At 38.8% G+C, this 19,549-nt stretch overlaps 1 protein-coding gene across 1 annotated transcript in view; it reads right to left on the reverse strand.

Annotated features, from left to right (window-relative positions):
* LOC133997669 (neurexin-3b) overlaps window positions 1-19,549 on the reverse strand; it is a 213,846-nt gene that overhangs the window by 177,175 nt on the left and 17,122 nt on the right. Inside the window, exon 3 of the mRNA XM_062437349.1 lies at window positions 18,560-18,943. Coding sequence (XP_062293333.1) covers window positions 18,560-18,943 — 384 coding nt within the window. The remainder of the gene's footprint in view (window positions 1-18,559; window positions 18,944-19,549) is intronic.

Raw genomic sequence — 19,549 nt, forward strand, 5'->3', positions numbered from 1 at the left:
TATTGTGTATGAGAGAGTGAGTGGGAAAACCACACAGAGGGAAGAGGGAGAGTTCGTGTGCGAGTGGGGAAAAAAAGGAGAATAAAAATGAGACACAAGACACAGAAAAGCAAGTGAAGATGGACCCGGCACATTCCCGTCCTCCGTTCCCTATTCTGCATAGTGTTCCACAATGAGGAGTCAGGGTTTACATAACCCAGCGCAACTCCTAAGCACACATTTAATTACAAATGGGGATTAGGGAGCAGCAGCATAATGTTCCAAGCAGCGAAAAAACGGAAACGAACAGATCGTTTTAAAGTGCAGTAGGATCTGTTCTTCTACCGGGCAAACATTGTCAAACAAATCTCTCTCTGCTGACTCGCTGGCAGTTTCAACAATTCAGTCAACAATTTGTACTTCCCTCTCTCTTTCCATCTATTACTACTACCTCAGCTGTCCTTGTTCCTTTTGGTATCATATGCTGTGTGAATCTGTGTGGCTGAGCTGCATCAGAAACTACTGACATACTGTTCCAGCACAGGAGGACGACTGTCAGCTCACCACAAGTCTGTCATCTGGTGCTGAAGGCAGGAAACACCATCTTTAATGGCAGGCTACTCAATGTCCTCTGAAGGAGAGGAGAGAGGAGATTTAACTCTCCATTTCTTCTGTATATGTTAAGGGAAATTGCCACAGCTGGCATTCACAAGAATTAAAATTCAATCTACATGACCTGCAATAACTTAGGGCCTTCTCTCTGCAAAAAACACCATCTCTGCAAATGGAGGGGGGGGGAATAAGAGGATAGTAAAATGAGGATGAATCAATTTTAGGGTGGAGGGGAAAAAAAACCCTTCAGCGCAGTATTGTGCCCATAACCGAACCACAGAGCTAGGCTTGAAAAAAACGTGTGACACGCTTGATAATGCGGAAGATACCAAACTCATTATTCTGCTCAATTCAACGATTATTCAACAGCGGGAAGCTGATAAGTGTTAAAAGACAAATGGAACAAAGCTGAAACGAGGAGTGAAAAGAGGGGCCTGTTTTTCGTTGTCGGGATTGGGAAATATAAAAATGCAGGCCCAGGCATTTTTACAATACGAGCATGTTTCAGCTTCAAATGAAATAGGATTAATTTAGCATGCTTCCCTAGGCTGCAAAAACTGCAAAAACAACTCAAATACACACACAGACACACAGAAGAAAATATGATCTAAACAGTTAGGCTTAGATATGCATTTGTGCATTTAGGTATTGACTAAAAGGCTAAATATGACTGCTGTCATGTCAGAGCAAAAGCTTTTACAAGCAACACATTTACTTAAATGCGAAGACTATACAGAAAAAAAGGTTTGTACTGTATTATTTGACAATCTACTGTGCATTCAGGGCATCATTTTGACACTGGCTCCTTTGACGAGGTGTGATTTTTCACCAGCATACTTCAGAATCCACAGGACGGATCAGACGCGCATGTCTTGACACGCACCTGTGTTTTCAGTGGCCCAGCATGCAATGAAATGTTCAGGCAATGTGTCAGAGCACCTTGACACGTCTATTCTAAACGTAGTCAAACTCTTTCTGGCATCACAGTGACTGCTGACATGTTTCTACAAATAAGGGCTTAAAAATATCTAATTTTCTTTTTTACCATGAGGAAATAGCTACATATTCCGATGTTTTTTTTGTTTGTTTTTTGTTGTTGTGGTTTTATTTAAGGACATATAAGCCTATTGTCAATATGCTTGTTAGTTAGACCCCAGAGGAGGAAACACATATTTCTTGCACTGAGAAAAAATACAGGATTTATCTTGCTGCACAAAGACACGGCGAAGAGATGAAATATGACGTATCACTGGTCACTAAAAGTGCTAGACATATTATCATCACTCCAAAGTGAGTGCGATATAGTAACAATAGACGTAATGGTGAACTGCAGGTGCAGCTGCTGCTGATGCTTCAAATTTACCACCTGCAGTGCACCACAGAGGCATCACAGAGGCATCATGTGTTAAATGATGTGAATCAGTTACCACATCCAAGCCGGTGAGCCTTTACTGACTGCCAGTGTGTGAATCAAAATCTCTACCTATAAATTTCAAGGAATAAGAATCAAAGAAATAACGTCCAACCTTATTTAAATCTAAGTGTATCTCTTATCATAGCAATAATTATATAAATAAAGCCAGGAATGAAGCAACAGTGCATTAAAACGGTGAAACGTATTGCAGCCAGCGACACATGAAAATCTATATACCACACGCTTTGAAGTCCAATGTCCTGCTTTACAAGCATGATTGCTCAACCATTCTCCTCTTGCTAATTCTTCGCCTTCATCTGTCCCCATTCTTCATTTGTCTTCCTTTTCTATAACCCAGCCTCTATTGTATTTCAACCTCATTCTCTTCTCTCCATTTTCCTCGTCTTCCCCATCCTCCATTTTACAATCCCCACCACCCCCACTTTTGTCCTGTGTATGTATGTGCTCGCTGGCCTGTTAGTCAGGGCAGACCTTGAAATGTCATTTTCTCTGTCTGCTGAGATAAATGTCCCGGCAAAGGTGCTCATCACCCGTTTTTACGGTGAGAAGTGAGGCTGGGGAAACACGAGAGAAAAAGGAAGGTGAAAGCGAGTTACAGAACAGTAGGAGGGGAAAGGTCATAGATGTGTGGAGGATTTTTTAGTAACTGTTATTCTTTCTTAAAAAAGAAAGGGAAGTCATGACAGAAACACAAACACAGAGCTTCAAGTGTTTTTCTACAAATTTAACTGTCTTGAAGCGAGGTAAAGGGAAGTAGGGAAGTGACAAAGCTAAGGGCAGCACTGAATGCTTAATCATGATTCCTCAGCTTCCTCACCCATCCGTCTCTGGGTGGATATCTACCTTATGATAACACTGGAAAAGTATCTAGAAGGCTCCAGTTGTACATCTCATTCTATCTCACTCAGTGATAATGGCTTTCTTCAAATGCCAACAGTATAAGCTGAAAAGAAAAAAAAGAAAGAAAAACTGCTGAAAGGTGAGTGGCTACACAGCGCATACTCAAACAGCAGCATGGTTATCAACATTGAAGCGATGTTCCTTTATTCAAACTAAATTGTCAAACAGTAGACGAGAGCTTTATACTACATGCACATCAACTCAAACCTGTCAAACAGAAATATGACCTTGGAAACGGAGCCACAAGCATTCAATAATTCTTCCTTTTTTACAATTGCAAAAGCATGACTGGCGCTTAATCCCTATCAAACCATGATTTATACACTCTGTCAGGTCAAAACCAATGGATAATATCTGTTAAATGTCAGCCATTTCACCTCAGGTTCATTAAAGCAGACTCAAAAACTGCAGAAACAAAGGAATACACAAAAAACAAAGATAAAAGATAAATAATAAAGAGAAGCATTTCTTGACTCGTTAGGGTAAATGTAAGAATGTTAAAATGACTGGCAGCCTTTCAACAATATTGATAATAAACTTTTAGTAACAGGACAGGTACACAATAAAGTTTTATGATATGCTAAAAATGCACTGGGGCTGTGGTTCAGGAGGCAGAGCGGGTCGTTCACTAATTTGAAAATCGGTGGTTCGATCCCCAGCTCCTCCAGTCCACATATCGAAGTATCTTTGGGAAAGATACTGAACCCCAAATTGCTCCTGATAGATGTGCGAGTGTGTGCGAATGTGCATTAGATTACATTCTGATGAATAGGCGGGCACTTTTCATGACAGCCTCTGCCATCAGCGTGAGAATGTGTCAATGGGTGAATATTGACATGTATTGTAAAGCACTTTGAGTGCTATATAAGTGCAGCAGATTTCCCAATTAACTGATTTTACAAATTTAGTCCACTTTATTCATCACAGGGAGTGGTACAACGGTAATTATGGCTATGGACGAGAAAAAATAAACCCTGTTGAGCTTGCAAAAAAATTCATCATAGAAAGCCTGTGTAACTAAGGACGTGGAGTTTTAATGAAGGGCTGAATTATAGGAAGTATAGATTTCAGAATTTGTGGAGCTTGACTCATACTAGAGACAAAAAGTCAGGACATCTGGGACCGTGATGCATTGATTTTGACCATTCTTTAAAAAAAATCAACAACACTACTAAATCAGTGTTCTGGAAACAAATCGCATCAATAATATATTACATTCCTTTACAATAAATTAGGTTATGTGATGACAGCATGAAACATGAATGCATTTTTATGCAGATTATAATATTATAATATGTTAAGCCTAACTACTACACAGTCATTCCCAAATCTTTTGCCACAAAGCTAATAGCTAGGAGTGAGACATTACAATACAAACAAATGTATTAATCGCACAAGGGTTAATCTGTTTGGAGCAGCTTGTTTTTAACAAATAAATAATATACAGCAGAAAGAGAAATAATACAAATAAACACTGTGGAACTAAATGTGGAATACAATCTATGTATAATATTGATAAATAGACACAATAAAAAAATCAGTTAAAGCATTCACCACCGATGACAATGGTAAAAATCTTAATAAAAAGATGAATAAAAACGAAAGAGGATGACGGGACTGACAGAAAAGGTATTTAGTTTGCGTCCTTTAAGGTGACCATTGAAAACAGAACCTAAATATTTGCACAACCGTTTCAACACTTTTCAGTATATATTAGGGATAGGAGGATATAAGATTGGATTTTTTATCGGGATAAAAACACCCAAGATGATTTAATCGTTTTTCCATAATCGGGATAATCTGAGTATCCTCATGAGTGGCTTGACAGACTGTGTGGCTCACTAACGTACAATCCTGCTGTTTTCCTGATTTATTTTGAATCGAGATAGGTCACAGAAACATTGGTTTGTATTTGAGGTGTACTGAATAAGAGCCATGTACAATACAAAGTACACGTACACAAGTCTCATTTGACGTGTTGAATTAAAATCATATGTGGCAGTAATTGGTACCTGACCTTAAGAAACTATTCACACAATAGTGTGCCATGCAATTATGCAAGAGCTATTACAGGGCCCGAGGATTAAGGGAGACTTTCAGCAAGATCAAGGGTTTTTTTCCCCCTCTGTGGATGGAAAAGGCATCCGCACAAGCATTTAAATTATGCCACTCTAACACTTTGTTGAAACTGACTTTTAGCATATCTCTGGAGCTGACCTCATCTGAATACAAATGGGAAGGAATAGATTTTTAAAAATGATTAAGAGGTTATCAAATGGGGTGCAGAGACAGTGGAACAGAAGAGTCCATGCCTTTAGAGCAATGTTGCTTCCCTCGGCTCTGGACTGAATCCTACCAGATATTTCTCTCTTTATCCACATAAGGCTCATAGTTGCCAATCATTCTAACAATATAATGTACATTTTGAAAACAATGCTTGCAAATGACTCCAGCTAAATTAGGGGTTAACTCTGTGTGAATGAGAAATTGCAGCATTTGAAAGATTATTGGTCACACAGCTTGTTGAAATGATAAGGTGCTGCAAGCTCTGTGACACCCTGAAGTCAGCTTCAGCAGTCAAGTACATTAACATATTTCCCTTTTTTGGGATAAAAAAAAAAAATTAAAATATACCTCTATGTAAGATATTTTCCTCTTTTTTGACATATGGTTTAATTTCTCTTGTTGTTGTATTCTTTTTACCATTACAGATAATTATGAGATCATCTGCAAAATGAAGCATATTTACTGAGAAAGTACTGCTTCTTTCACTTTTAAAGCACAACCTAAATGTGAAGGAGTGCAATGTTGCTGTCAGGCTGCAAGATTATATGTAGGAAGGTGGCGAGCATCAATGTCACCCAATCCTTGTTGAGCAATTACTACCTATGATTAAACTGTAAAAACCATGTGGCAAGCTATTATTTAGCTGCCACTATGAATGAACATCGAGCCAAATGAGCAGGTAATTGCATGGTGTGTGTCCTCTGGTGTTTCTACCTTTGTGAGAACCAATGAGATTGATGTGATTAAGATGTATATGAGTTTAGGAGGAAATGTCATGACACACACACACACACACACACACACACACACACACACACACACACACACACACACACACACACACAGACACACACAAACACACACACAACAAAAAAAACTTGTCTAAATGCTAACACAATTTCACCAAAACTTTAGATCAATCAATCAAATATTGGAAATGAAATGAAATGAATTAAAGGATGTGTAAAGAGTGAATCGCCTGCGGTGAAACTATTAAGAAAGAGGAAGCCAGTGTTGTAATGAGTGATGTCACTACTGATCTGCGGTGGACAAACTCCCAGCCATCTGCTCAGGCCCGGAGCCATCACTGCTCCTCTCCACTGACAGTAGGGAAAACACAGGCACTTACTGTATGTGGGCGGTGGCATCTTGTCAGGGAAAATGCAATATGCATTAGACACAATCCAATCTGTCTCCAGTGGATTGGTGTGTGTGTGTGTGCGCGCCCTGCTGACTGTGTATCCGAGTTTGGTTGTGTAACTGTGTGTGTGTGTGTGTGTGTGTGTGTGTGTGTGTGTGTGTGTGTGTGTGTGTGTGTGTGTGTGTGTGTGTGTGTGGTGTGTAGTTCCAGCAGAAACACAGAAAGAGGAGAGCCTCGGTGGGATCACTTGGCGCTATGCTGGCACACCGTCAGACAAACACACTTCATTAAAGGCCTTTTTACCTGATTAACTGGACTACTTTATCAGCTGCACAGCACTCAGCAACACACCAATGTAAGCCACACCCCAGCTCCTAAATGTTCCCACACCCACACCCACATAAATAGATCCACACAGTTCACAAAAACGAAGCTTGACTTACTGACTGACTGTTTGAATGACTGACTGGCTTGCTGAGTCGAGTCAGAGCGCCTGACACGACAATCCCTTTCTCTTGGCGGAGTCAGTGTATGACATCAAATATACCTCCCTGTAGTCTTGAATTAATGTCACCCCTCACAAGTTAGACTCAAATACGACCTGAATAATCTGTTGTACTCAAGTTTTCCTTATGGGGAGTAACATTTGGGTAACCTTTTCATGTACTGGAATGTAACAATCAAAAAAGGAATAAAGCCTCAAGCTCTCTCCCAAAGACAAGAGAGAGGACAAAGCGTACCTTGAAACATTATCATTACAAGAGGGTAATGATTTCCTTTCCTCTTTTCCTTCTGTGGATTTGACTGCAGGCTGATTCAGAGGCAAATCATTTTCCAGCATCACTTTTTAAAGCGTTACACCGAACTAAACCTGTACCGATTCAACCCAATTAGACACAACCCACTCAGATGGAGCTCTAACTAAAAAAACAAAAAAACAACAAACCTTTCACACTATCATAATGCCATAAATGCGATATTATTCTGAGGGCAACAGTGTGCAAGGATTATAATTTCCACTCAAATCACGGCTATACATTTACACACTGTTGTATTTTAAGCAAGCAGCTTCTCTTTTCTCTTTGCCATGTGTGTCTGTTGAGGCTGCACCGAGCCAAGCGGCCCCATTTGAATTCAGATCACAGGCAGACAGGGTTTTGGCAGGGCTACGCTCCCGGTCACAACCCAGACGAGAGGGATCTATCAGGGCCAGGGCTTCGGTATCACACACCTGCATGGGCCATTGGCACTGCCTAGCCGGTAAAATCACACAGACACACATACACGCACACATACACACTGAAGCTTTGGCAGTCATAAATAAAACATTCATAATCATGTGAATGGATGCAAGCATATAAAGTATGCAGATATAGATCCACGTGGTCACACAGAAACAGAGAATGATGATATTCATTGCTTTTCATACTTAATATTCAGTATATGCACATATCCATAATATTCAGTATACGCACATATCCATAATACACACACACACACACACACACACACACAGACACACACACACACACACACACACACACACACAGACACACAGACACACACACACACACACACACACACACACACAGACACAGTCTGGCTACATGCTGACATTACATCTGTTTGTGTGCTATCACGACAGACCTCTGATCACAGGTGCTGTCATGTCTCGTGGGCTGGGTTAAAGAAGACATGCCAAACAGAGGGAACACGTGTGTGTATGGGTGTTGATGTGTGTGTATGAGAGAGCAGGGCGGGGATTATCAGGGAGATGCAGGGAAGGTTTCCAAGTCAAAATGAAAAATAGAACAAAAGATAAGAAACAAAGGAATCATAATTTTACTTATAGATAATTGGCAGACTTTCTGGGAAAGACATGGTCTGATTAGGTGAAATGGCTCTCATATCTAGAAATAAGCCAAATTTATTAGTAGACTAAAACCATGACAACTCAGAGTCTAGGCCAGGAGGCAGAGCTGCAGTCCTACACGCTTCCCTGCTCCTCCATTAGAGCAGTTACCCACCCAAAACCACTTACAAACTGTGTGTTTAAAGTAAACATGTGAGGAGTTATACATAAAAATATGATACAAATTAACACAACCACTGCATTAGTACAACCAAATAGGATAATTAAATGCAGACTGTTAAACATTAGATCTCTGTCATCTAAAACTGTATTAATAAACAGTCAAATCTCAGATTATCATGCTGATTTATTTTGTCTTCCTGTTCCTATATTAAAATGTTAAAATTAAAATAAGTATAGTTTCATTAAAATGACGCCTATTGACCATCATTTCCAAAAAATATGTGGCTAAAGATGTCTAACACAGAATTGGGAAATAATTTATACCGTATGCCTTATAAACAGTCAAACCAAACTGGGTCAATTTTGACCCAACAGGACAAACGTTGGTTGACAGGAAGCCAACAGGAGGGTTAACACTCACATTCCTCTAGACAGTAGGTGGAATTGCAGCCATTTTCAAGTCAAGCCTAATAATCAACCCTTGACCTAAACTTAATTACAACTCATTCAAAAGCTTTCTTCTTAGTCTTTCAAATTTAACCTGGAAAACTTTACAGCCAGCTCTATCTGTTGCAGTGTACCGTCCTCCTGGCCAGTACTCTGAACGTTTATCTAAATTCTTATCCCTTTAGTATAGATAAAGTAATTACCGTGGGTGACTTTAATATTCATATAGATACTGATAATGACAGCTTTAGCACTACGTTTATCTCATTATGAGACTCAACTGGCTTTTCTCAGTGTAAATAAACCCACTCACTATCCTAAACACAACCTCAACCTTGTCTGACATATGGCATCAAGGTTGAACATTTAATAGTCTTTCCACAAAATCATATTTTATCTTTCATCTATCATCGCCTCTTTACAAGAAGATAATAATAAAAGAAAATAAATTATCTCCATGGTATAAATCCGAAACTCACAAATTAAAGCAAACATTGTGAACATTTGAAAGAATATGACATTCCACCAAACTGGAAGAATCTTGCTTAGTCTGGCAAGTTATATTTTAAACATATAGGAAGGCCCTCTCTTTAATGCAAGAGCCACCTATTACTCATCACTAATAGAGGGAAATAAAAACAGCCCTCGTTCCTCTTCAGCACGTTGGCCTGGCTGACAAAGAGTCATAACTCTATTGATCCATGTATTACTATAGCTCTCAGTAGTAATGACTTCATGAGCTTCTTTAATGATAAAATTCGAACTATCAGAGACAAAATTCATCACCCTCTGCCCTCAACAGGCACCGATTTATCCCCAAACTCAGTAACCTTAGACACAGCTGTAAAACCTGATATATATTTAGACCGTTTTTCTTCAATCGACCTTCCTGAACTAACTTCGGTTATTTCTTCATCTAAACCATCAATCACGTAGACACCATCCCAACAAGGCTGCTGAAGGAAGGCTAACCCTTAGTAAACAGTTCTTTACTCAATATTATTAATCTGTCTTTATTAACAGGCTATGTACCACATTCCTTTAAAGTAGCAGTAATAAAACCTCTTCTTAAAAAGCCTACTCTTGATTCAGCCATTTTAGTCAATTATAGACTTATATCTAAACTTCTCTTTCTCGCTAATATCCTTGAGTGGGGAAAGTTGTGTAACTTTTTACACAATAATAGTTTATTTGGGGATTTTTAGTCAGGATTTAGAGTGCATCACAGCACAGAGTGATCACTGGTGAAAGTTACAAATGACCTCCTAATTGCATCAGAAGGACTTCTCTCTGACAATCACTTCCTATTGTAGGGATGGATTTAATTGGCATGAAAGTAACTTCATTAAGCTGGTGTAAGTCCTATTTTTCAGATCGATTTCAGTTTGTACACGTTAACGATGGATCTTCCACGCAAGCAAAAGTTAGACATACAGTTTCACAAGGTTCTGTGCTTGGACCAACATTATTCATCTGATACATGCTTCATTTAGGTAATATTAGGAACCACGCCATAAATTGTCACTGTTACGCAGATGATACCCAATTATATTCATCAACAAAGCTAGAAGAAACCAATCAGTTACCTAAACTCCAAGCATGCACGGAAGACACAAAGACCTGGATGACTTACATTTACTTATTTTCTGCGACTAAATTCAGACAAAACCAATGTTATTGTGCTTGGCTGGCTCTAAACACCTCAAAATACATTATCTAATGATATAGCTACTCTAGATGGCATTGCCCTGGTCTACAGCACCACTATAAGGAATCCGGGAGTTATCCTTGACCAGAATATGTCCATCACTTCCCACATAAAGCAAATTTCAAGGACTGCCTTTTTTCACCTACGTAACATTGCAAAAATAAGGCACATACTGTCATAAAAACATACAGAAAAAAACTAGTCCATGCATTTGTTGCTTCTAGGCTGGAGTATTGCAATTCCTAATTATCAGGCTGTCCTAACAAGTCTCTAAAGACTCTCCAGATGGTCCAGAATGCAGCTGCACATGTACTGACGAAAAATAGAAAAAAGGGATCACATTTCTCCCATTTTAGCTTTGCTGGACTGGCTTCCTGTAAAATCTACAATATGCTTTAAAATTCTTCTCCTCATCTAAAAAGCCCTTAATGGTCAGGCACCATCATATTTTAAAGAGCTTATAGTATCTATTACTCAGCTATAACACTGCGCTCCCAGCATGCAGGCTTACTTGTGCCCACCTAGAGCCTGATTCTGCTTGAGGTTTCTTCCTATTAAAAGGAGAGTTTTTCCTTGCCGCTGTTGCCAAGTGATTGCTCAAGGGGGAATGTTGGGTTAAAAAGTATGGACTAGACCTACTCAGTGTGAAAAGTGCCCTGAGATAACTTCTGTTGTGATTTGGCGCTATAGAAATAAAATTGACTTGACTTGACTTGACTAAACCTGGCACAGATACCAGGTAGAAAACAGATAGAAGACAGGAATGCTGTTTTATGTTAGTTGTCGCCTGGTACAATCTTTGATCTCCTCAAAGAGTCTAAAGTATCTGTCGTGTTGCATCTTTCGTCCTGGTAAACAGAGCAAGAAAATTGCTCGCTGTTTAGATCCCAGTGGAAGAGGAGAAATTACAGAGAGTGATGTGCTTGGTTCAATACAACTATGATGAAATCATCTTTGGACTTTCATTTCTGATGATTCCATTATTTGGTGCAAAATGCAGTGGAACTACTTCTGTGTGGTGTAGATTTTTAGAGTTATAAAAATCAATAATGGCACACAAGGAGGAGTTGAGACTATGGGCTAGAAAATTACTTGATACAGTACACCCTAAACATGCTATTAAATCCTCAGTTCATGGTCAGTGCCTTAACCCCTAAGTCACAAGGGAGCTTTTTTTTAGAGAGCAAGTACAACACATTCCTTACTGACCAATTATTTGAGTGCTGATTTAAAATTATAAGTATCAGAAATGATAAGAGTATTTATAATTTAACATTTAAACTAAGATATCATGCCTTGCTTGGCTAAACAAATTTTAAAAAGTCACATATGAGCATTACTTTATAGGTGCAAAGGTTCTGTTTGGCTAAACATGCAGATATATGCTAGAAGCATGTGGCATGTCATCCACTTTCTCTAGAAGTCACTGGTGAAATAATAATGAGTTAAGAGAAGAAACTCCAATGTTGTACTCAGTGCTTGTACTAAAGGAAGGCAAAATAAATACAAATAGCAGCGGTAAAAAGATATGAAAAAAGCAAATGTTATAGCCAAGATTTTAGAAACAATAAACGTCATGAGTTCAAATCTCAGCACAAAATGTCTCTCCATTTTTGTTGTGAAAAATTCTCCCTTAGAAAATCTGTACATGCTATTTATATATTTTATTGGCTTAGATGTACTGAGTCTATACTAGAATCAGACAATAAATACCGACTGTGTGTGACTGTTAATTTAAAAATGTTAACCCCCTCCCCCATCCCTCCAGTCCCAAAAACCACAGAACAGACACAAATGAAGATCATTTGTTCAAATACAAATCTACAGTTTACCATTGCACTAGTTGTCTTTGTGTTTGTTCCTATTTAGAGACTGCAGATGGAAATTATTATCCAGATGCTACAAAATTTAAACTGTTATACCCACCAATTGCTGGAGTGGAATTATTTGGAGTAGCACCAAAATGTGCAGTCGGTCAAACACATTATACGTGCAGGATACCAAACTGAGGAACATTTCTTCTTGGCCCAAAAGTCTGTCCGTTTAGATACAGAAGCACACACTTGGATCCAATGACCTCTGACTTAAAGGTAAAAGGATGTTAAGAGGATAAAAACATGTTCAACAAACATGCTCCCACAGGAGGAATATGTACAGTTTTGTTTTTCTTATCAGATACAAACAAATTGCCCAACCTGGATGGACCATCCTCCTTTCCTTGTCTCTTAAGTCATAAATTTCTCCTCTCTTTCTTTTAAATGCACAATAAGTGTCTGAATTGGTCAGAAAATGCTTTTAAATGTGTAACTATATATATATATATATATATATATATATATATATATATATAGAATGTATATATATGTATATATATATACTGTATATATATACTGTAGGTATATTTTCCTATCGAACCTATGTTGATGTTAACTCCCAAGAACAATGCAATTAGTTTGATATTATTAAAACTAAGCTTCAAAACATGATAATTATAAGTCACACATATTATTGCATTTAATTTAATTTAATTTAATTTAATTGATATTTACCATTGTAAGTGTTTTATTTAGCTATGGTTCCATTACTACGATAATGATTTCTTAAGATTTAATTACAGATTAGGAAATTAAAGTTTATTGATTTTATTCTGTACTTTATATGCATAATCAATATCACAATTTCTAAGGGCTTTGTCATGATGTGTTGATAAAATGTACACTGGCAACAAAAATGAGTGAATATTTACTTTTTAAGCATGCAATTTTCTGATCAGAATAAATGATCCCCCTTTTATTTGAAGGTCAGTTTTTCTCTCCACACAAAGGAAGAGCTAATGATCCTCTTTGTTTCAAACAAATATATAAAAATAAATATAAAAACGGTGCTCTTCTTCTGTTTTTCTTTGGCTTGCTGCTGGCAGTTGCTTCTCCTGTTTTCTCTCAGCCTTATCAGCCATGATGGCCCACGTTGCATACCGGGTGTTGTCTTGTTCATTTTTCCCTGAGCGATACAATCTTCAGAAAGGAATTCTCAACTAAGAAGAAAGACTGTAAAGATGTCTAATCCACAACTTATTCTTAATTAACAACTTTTCTGATTAATCTAGAGCTCCAAACATTCAGCTCTGCAGCCTGCCACTGAATGCACCTAGTCTGAGACACCTCCCTGCTGCGTGTGTCCACCATGTGGCCTCAGCTAGTCTGTGACTGGACTCACTCTCCTGAAGAAGTGCTGAATCAGAGCTCATCACTGAAAATGCAGTGCTTCTCATCTGGCTGTCACTCTGCGTGACCCAAGGATGCCCGAGTCTGCTTTGCCTTGCTTGGCACTTTCTGAGAGGCTTACCTCATCATTAGCCTTTCATCATCACAGAAAAAGACAGAGCTATTCATAATAAAATATTTATTGGCTGTAGTTAGAGGCTGTAGTGGTGGCCCCTCATTGCATTATTTGACTTGTTTTTGATAACATTGATTCATTAATTTATTCATTCTGTGGGCAATAAGTTGCTTATTTAATTTATCCATTCATTTTAATTGAATATATGAATATATGCTTACTTTTTATCATTCATTCCTATCCCTTGGTAGTTAGATAAATATCTTGATTTATAGCCAAGTTGTTGTATCTGTGTACCCTTTATCAGAAGTTGGAGGTTCCTGAATTTAGAGTTTATGACTTTCAGATATAAGACATATTCATTTGATTTAAAGATCCCCGCCACACATGGATTAAAACATGTAAAAAGACTCTGTTTGGAGAAATATTGTGTGTCTAATATGTTTTTTTCCCCCAAAAAAAGTCTAATTACCATGTTAAAATCCAAAAAAAAAATGACATCTACATCTTCTCCTTCTCCCTTATTAAAAATTCCAGAGTCTATGAATATGCAAATATATTTCATTTCAAAAGTTTACTACTTCCCCAAAGATCTCTCTCTACTCCACTGTAAAGTACCTTGTCAGTGTTTGTACCCTGGAAGCTTCAGGTTCCACAGCACATTTGTGTAGGTTGAATATCAGACCAGGATAGGCTCCAACTATTTGTGAGGTCATAAAATATGCTCATAGGCCCGCCCCTTAAAACAAAATTTCTAATGAGCTCATAAAAACGTTCCACTATTAGCAGATGAACGTGAAAACAGCCTTCTAGTGTCAAACTCTGCACATACATAATTCTGCACAGTGAAGCTCAAACATTCAGACAAAGGAACAAGAAGAAAAACATATTTTTGAATAGAGGGGTACTTCACTTTTTCCTCCTCATTAATTATTAATGAATTAATCAGTAGAGGTGAAGCCGCTTTCAACTTTATGAATGCTTAATATTAATTTCCAAATGTAATATTCCCTATATAGGAGCCACCTACAGTATGTGTACTTTTTATTAATACTAAGCTTAGTCTACTTTGCTGAAATCAGAGTTTAAAGATGGAACTGCTGATGCAATGTGACAAATGATTCTAACACCTCTAACGGAAATATATTTGGACTAAATAACATCACAAAAACTGTGTAGGCTGATCTCGACAGACAACAGAGCTTATTTACATTCCAGCAGAAAGTCACCAACGAAGGCCAATCATTGTAATGTAAATGTATAACCTTTGTTACACTTCCCAGGAGAGCGCTGATCTCTATCATTTCACCCCTCGTCTCTTCATACAACTACACAATTTCTCTGGTGTACTGTATAGCGCAATTCAGATCAATAGCAAGCGCCATGTGTGACTACATCTCAGCGGCTCTTTGATATGGTCACAAGGGAGCTCCGGGGGCAGGTTAAAAGCATGGAGGAGAAGGAAAATAAGCTATTCTACCAACATGACTAATATAATTTCATTTGTTCCAAAGTGCTGCATATTCATTTTGAAAGACGAAAATACCACATGTTGTTTCAAGTCCAACGTTTCTAATAGAGACACTTTCTTCACCTCAAAGGCTATACTCTACAGACAAGAATTAGCTTCAGAAATATTGCACTCTGAACTGCACTATGGTTGATCATTAGAGAATATAGAAACTCATTTTAAAGTTTAGTTTGCTATCAACTAGATCTTGAGCTATTTGCAGAGGTTGTTGTCTTCCTCCTTTTATCTTCCATGTGCAGATTAAAGCTGACCAACAACTTTAATTCTGAGGGCAGGAAAAAGGTGGATTGATCAACCCAGGTGGGTTTTTCTTCACAGGTGACGGTGAGGATGGTGAAACTGTCTGCTGCTGAGAGGAATTGGCCAGTTTTTTTTATTGTACCCGAAGTAGAAAGGAACTTTTTTAACTACGGTGGCAGGGGAGCTAGAAATCAAAGCCCTCAATTTCTTGCTCAGTCTTCTTTCAGACTCTCACCTGTGGCCACACACTATGGGTAGTGACTGAAAAAAATAATATCGCTGACACAAGCAGCCAAGTTGAGATCCCTCCACAGGGCGGCTGGTCTCACTCTACATGAGAAAATGAGCAGTTCAGCAAACAGAAAGCTTTTGTTCCTTTTGCACTAACTGGAGCAAGCTGAGGTGACTCAGGCTGTTCCACCTTGTCTACAGGGCAGACCCAGAAAACAAAGGAGGGGTTACTGATCCCCCAGGAAGAGTTGGAGGAAGTTGAGAAAGGTCATCATGGCTGCTTTGCTCAACCTGTTGCTACTGTGACCTTGAAAAGTGGCTCGAAAGGCCACTTTGATTAATGACAAAATTACAATTAAGTAAAATCTGTCTGGTGTGATATGATAATTTAAAACAGATGAGATACTATTATTCAAACATTCTGATTTGTCTAATGAGAATATTATTCTTAAGATTGCAATTTCTTACTATATACTTACTTAGTTATACTAGTTATTTTCATTAAAATTCATCTTCATTGTATTAATTCTTTAAAATAAAGAAAATAACAACAAATGCCCATTGCAAACGTCCAGAGGCTCCTTATTTTGTCCGATCAACAGCTAAAAAAACATACAAAAGCATTAAATCCTAACATTTGGGGAATCTGAAAAGTACAAATATTGGGCATTTGTAGTTGATTCATTATTAAAGGGCTATTCCAGATTTTTTTGTATTATACTTTCATGGGGTTAGGGGTCTAACAAGAGGCAGACTGCAAAATAGTTGTCTGAGCTGATGCAGTACAGATATCCCGACTTTTTTGGCCTTGGTATTTTTTAAGTCCCCTAAAACTGGATCCTACTTTTCCCATAATTCAACCAATAGCATCTTTTCATTAGAACCTTCCTGCCTGGTAAACACCTTCAAAGTCTTTCAAACGCCATTTTGTAACGCAGAATAGTAGTAAAATTACCTTTGTATGTAAAATGTTGTGGTGTGCCCCTTTACAAGTTAATCATATCATGATGGTTACGCAATTATTTTTTTGTTCATCAACTTATTTATTAATCAACTAATTGTACCAAAATGACCTCACTTTGTAGCATCACACCTCCACACAACTTGAACCATAAAACTAGAATTCAGAGCCATGAATGCAGTCATGTCAGCACGAGTAACATCAGCACATTGCACCACACCCCGTCACTGTGCTAAGAAGAATAAAAAGACATCCGCTGATCAGGCTGCTGTTTTGTTCTACAGCACCAGAACTCGAGGGCAGACTGGCGGTCGCGGGTTATCACCCAGCGTCAACAGCACTCACCGAATGCAGATATATGACCGTTCAGAGACCGACGTGTGGGAGGAAGCGGAACAGGGCAAAAGAAAGAAGAAGTAGCGAGGAAGACCAGCAGTCTGAGCCTCAGGGACGTGTGACTTAATGTTTTCTCTCTGTGGGTGGAAGGTCAGTGAGGCACACTGGCTCTGTTTTAATGTTTCTTATCCAGTACACGGCTGCTATCACAGCTGCATTTTTTCCTCCTTTTGTGTAGATAGAACATCATGGGAGTGCAACTAAAATAGACACAACAGAAAGACTAAGACAGAGTTAACTCAATCAGACAGCCCCAACTCCTTAACTCAGCTTCCTCTGGGAGTTAAGCCCAAGACATTTACTCTACGTTGTTGCAGTGCTAAATTCACTTTTTATTATTTATGACTGTGCATTTTAAACATGTGTCGTTATGCTCCAAGAAGGGTTGCTTTAAGACTTTTTCATAAATGTTTGCCACTGAAATGTTCATTTTTAAGCTACAAGATATCAAGAGCACATGAGGGACCAGCCTGTACCTGAATGTACTCTTCATACAGTAGTTTATAACAAAGGCTTGTCACAACATCAAGTACATGTTGATCTCTATTCTCTTCTTGCTTTTATTAATCATTTAAAACACAATGTCATCCCACCAGATTCTCATTATTCCACCTCAAAGCACATTTCTTCTTCTAAAGTTCTTAGGAAAGTACTCGAAGCCCTCAACTGAGTCCCCACAAAAATTCTGTAAAATCGTGAAAAAAGTGAATAACAATCTGAACAATAGTCCGATAACACACCCTCCCACAGCTCGGAGTGTCCCTATCTCCACCGTCTCATAAAAACTTAATGCGTCCAAGCTCTTAAAACCCAGACAAGGAGAGGCCATTTCAGTAGCAGAGAAGTTCAATTTCACTCCAAAACCATCCCAAGCAAAAAACAAGCTTTCCTTTTCCACAGCCACTTGGCAGAAAAGTGAAATCCTATTAAATCTTTCAGCAAAGCTTCCAAAAATATTGTGAGGAAAGTGTCCCAAGTCACACTTCTTCCTGTCTGCTAAAACAGATCACTGTCCACTTTCCTGGAAAGGCTATTGTTAGCAGACACTGACATGACGTCTGGGATGTCACTGCCACTTCACAACCATCTCGAGGATACAAGAAAACATATTTTCAACTTTGTAAAACTAGTCTACTGCATCTTTTAAGCTACGCACACTGACCAAATAGATTTCTCAGCAGTGAAAAGGAGCTGCCGTAGCCTCTTTAAAAAGGCCCGTCACAACAAATCAATGAGTCTTCTGACAACCCCAATACGATTTTACAAATCATCACTGTAACAGAGAGAAAAACGAAAAAAGACTGGAAGGGAGTCTCACCTCTCTCACAGGTACTATCCCAGAAGCCAGTGCCAGTGCAGTCACACACAAAGCGGTTCCATCCTTCCTTACACACCCCGTTGTTCTTGCAGGGCTTGCTGTCGCACTGTTTCCCCGTCACTTTACTACACGAAGACTTGATACCCGTCACGTTCTGGGACACAGCTATCTGCCGAATGTCCTTGCTGCGTCCATCGATGAACAAATCCCGGACGCAGCCCACGTAGCCATAGTTCAGCATAGCAGTCCAGAGCTCAGTGGGGAGCACCAAGCCCACCCGGTTGTCAGGCAGGCCACCCAGATAAAGGTCCCCCTCCAGGTCCAAGATCTCATTTTCCCCGCTGGCTGTGAAAGGACTCCGGCGGCTGTTTACTGAGATAATGCCTGCAGCGGGAAAAAATCAATTATTAAATACTGGCCAGACACTAAACTGCAAAAAAATGTACAGATCATCATGTCATGTAATCTTCTCCAATAATGTTTTTTTTTTATGCTGGCAGACTGAGATATTGAGATAATGTCACAGTTGTTGCATTTTCTCAAATCAAGTGTGATGTTTTCTGTAGTAACATGATCTGCTATATTTTGCTTGCTGCCAGAGAACAGCACTTCTCTCTGCTAAATTCCTGAAATAACAGCAACAGGAATTCAAAACAAGTGACCTTTATTGCCCTCAATTTACAGCTCTTGGCACGTACACATAATTGATATTCTAAGACTTAATACAAATTACAATTTCAAACAGAATGTGGGACTAACGGCTCCTTTTTGTTCGTCAAAGTGAGGACAGAGGTGAAAATGACTAGATTTTTGCTTGCTCTTCCACTCTAGCCAAAGCGCACCGACAGCACATTTGTAAAAGAGGCTGACAAAAATAGCAAAGTACAACTGTGTCTGTGCATAGTGGGGGTCTGAGTGGGAGGAGGTGCTAAGCAATGTTTGGAAGCCAAAATTGCACTGATCACTGACTGTAACACTCTCTTCATGGCT

This window comes from Scomber scombrus, chromosome 17 (genome assembly GCF_963691925.1).
Source record: "Scomber scombrus chromosome 17, fScoSco1.1, whole genome shotgun sequence".
Classification (NCBI taxonomy): Eukaryota; Metazoa; Chordata; class Actinopteri; order Scombriformes; family Scombridae; genus Scomber; species Scomber scombrus.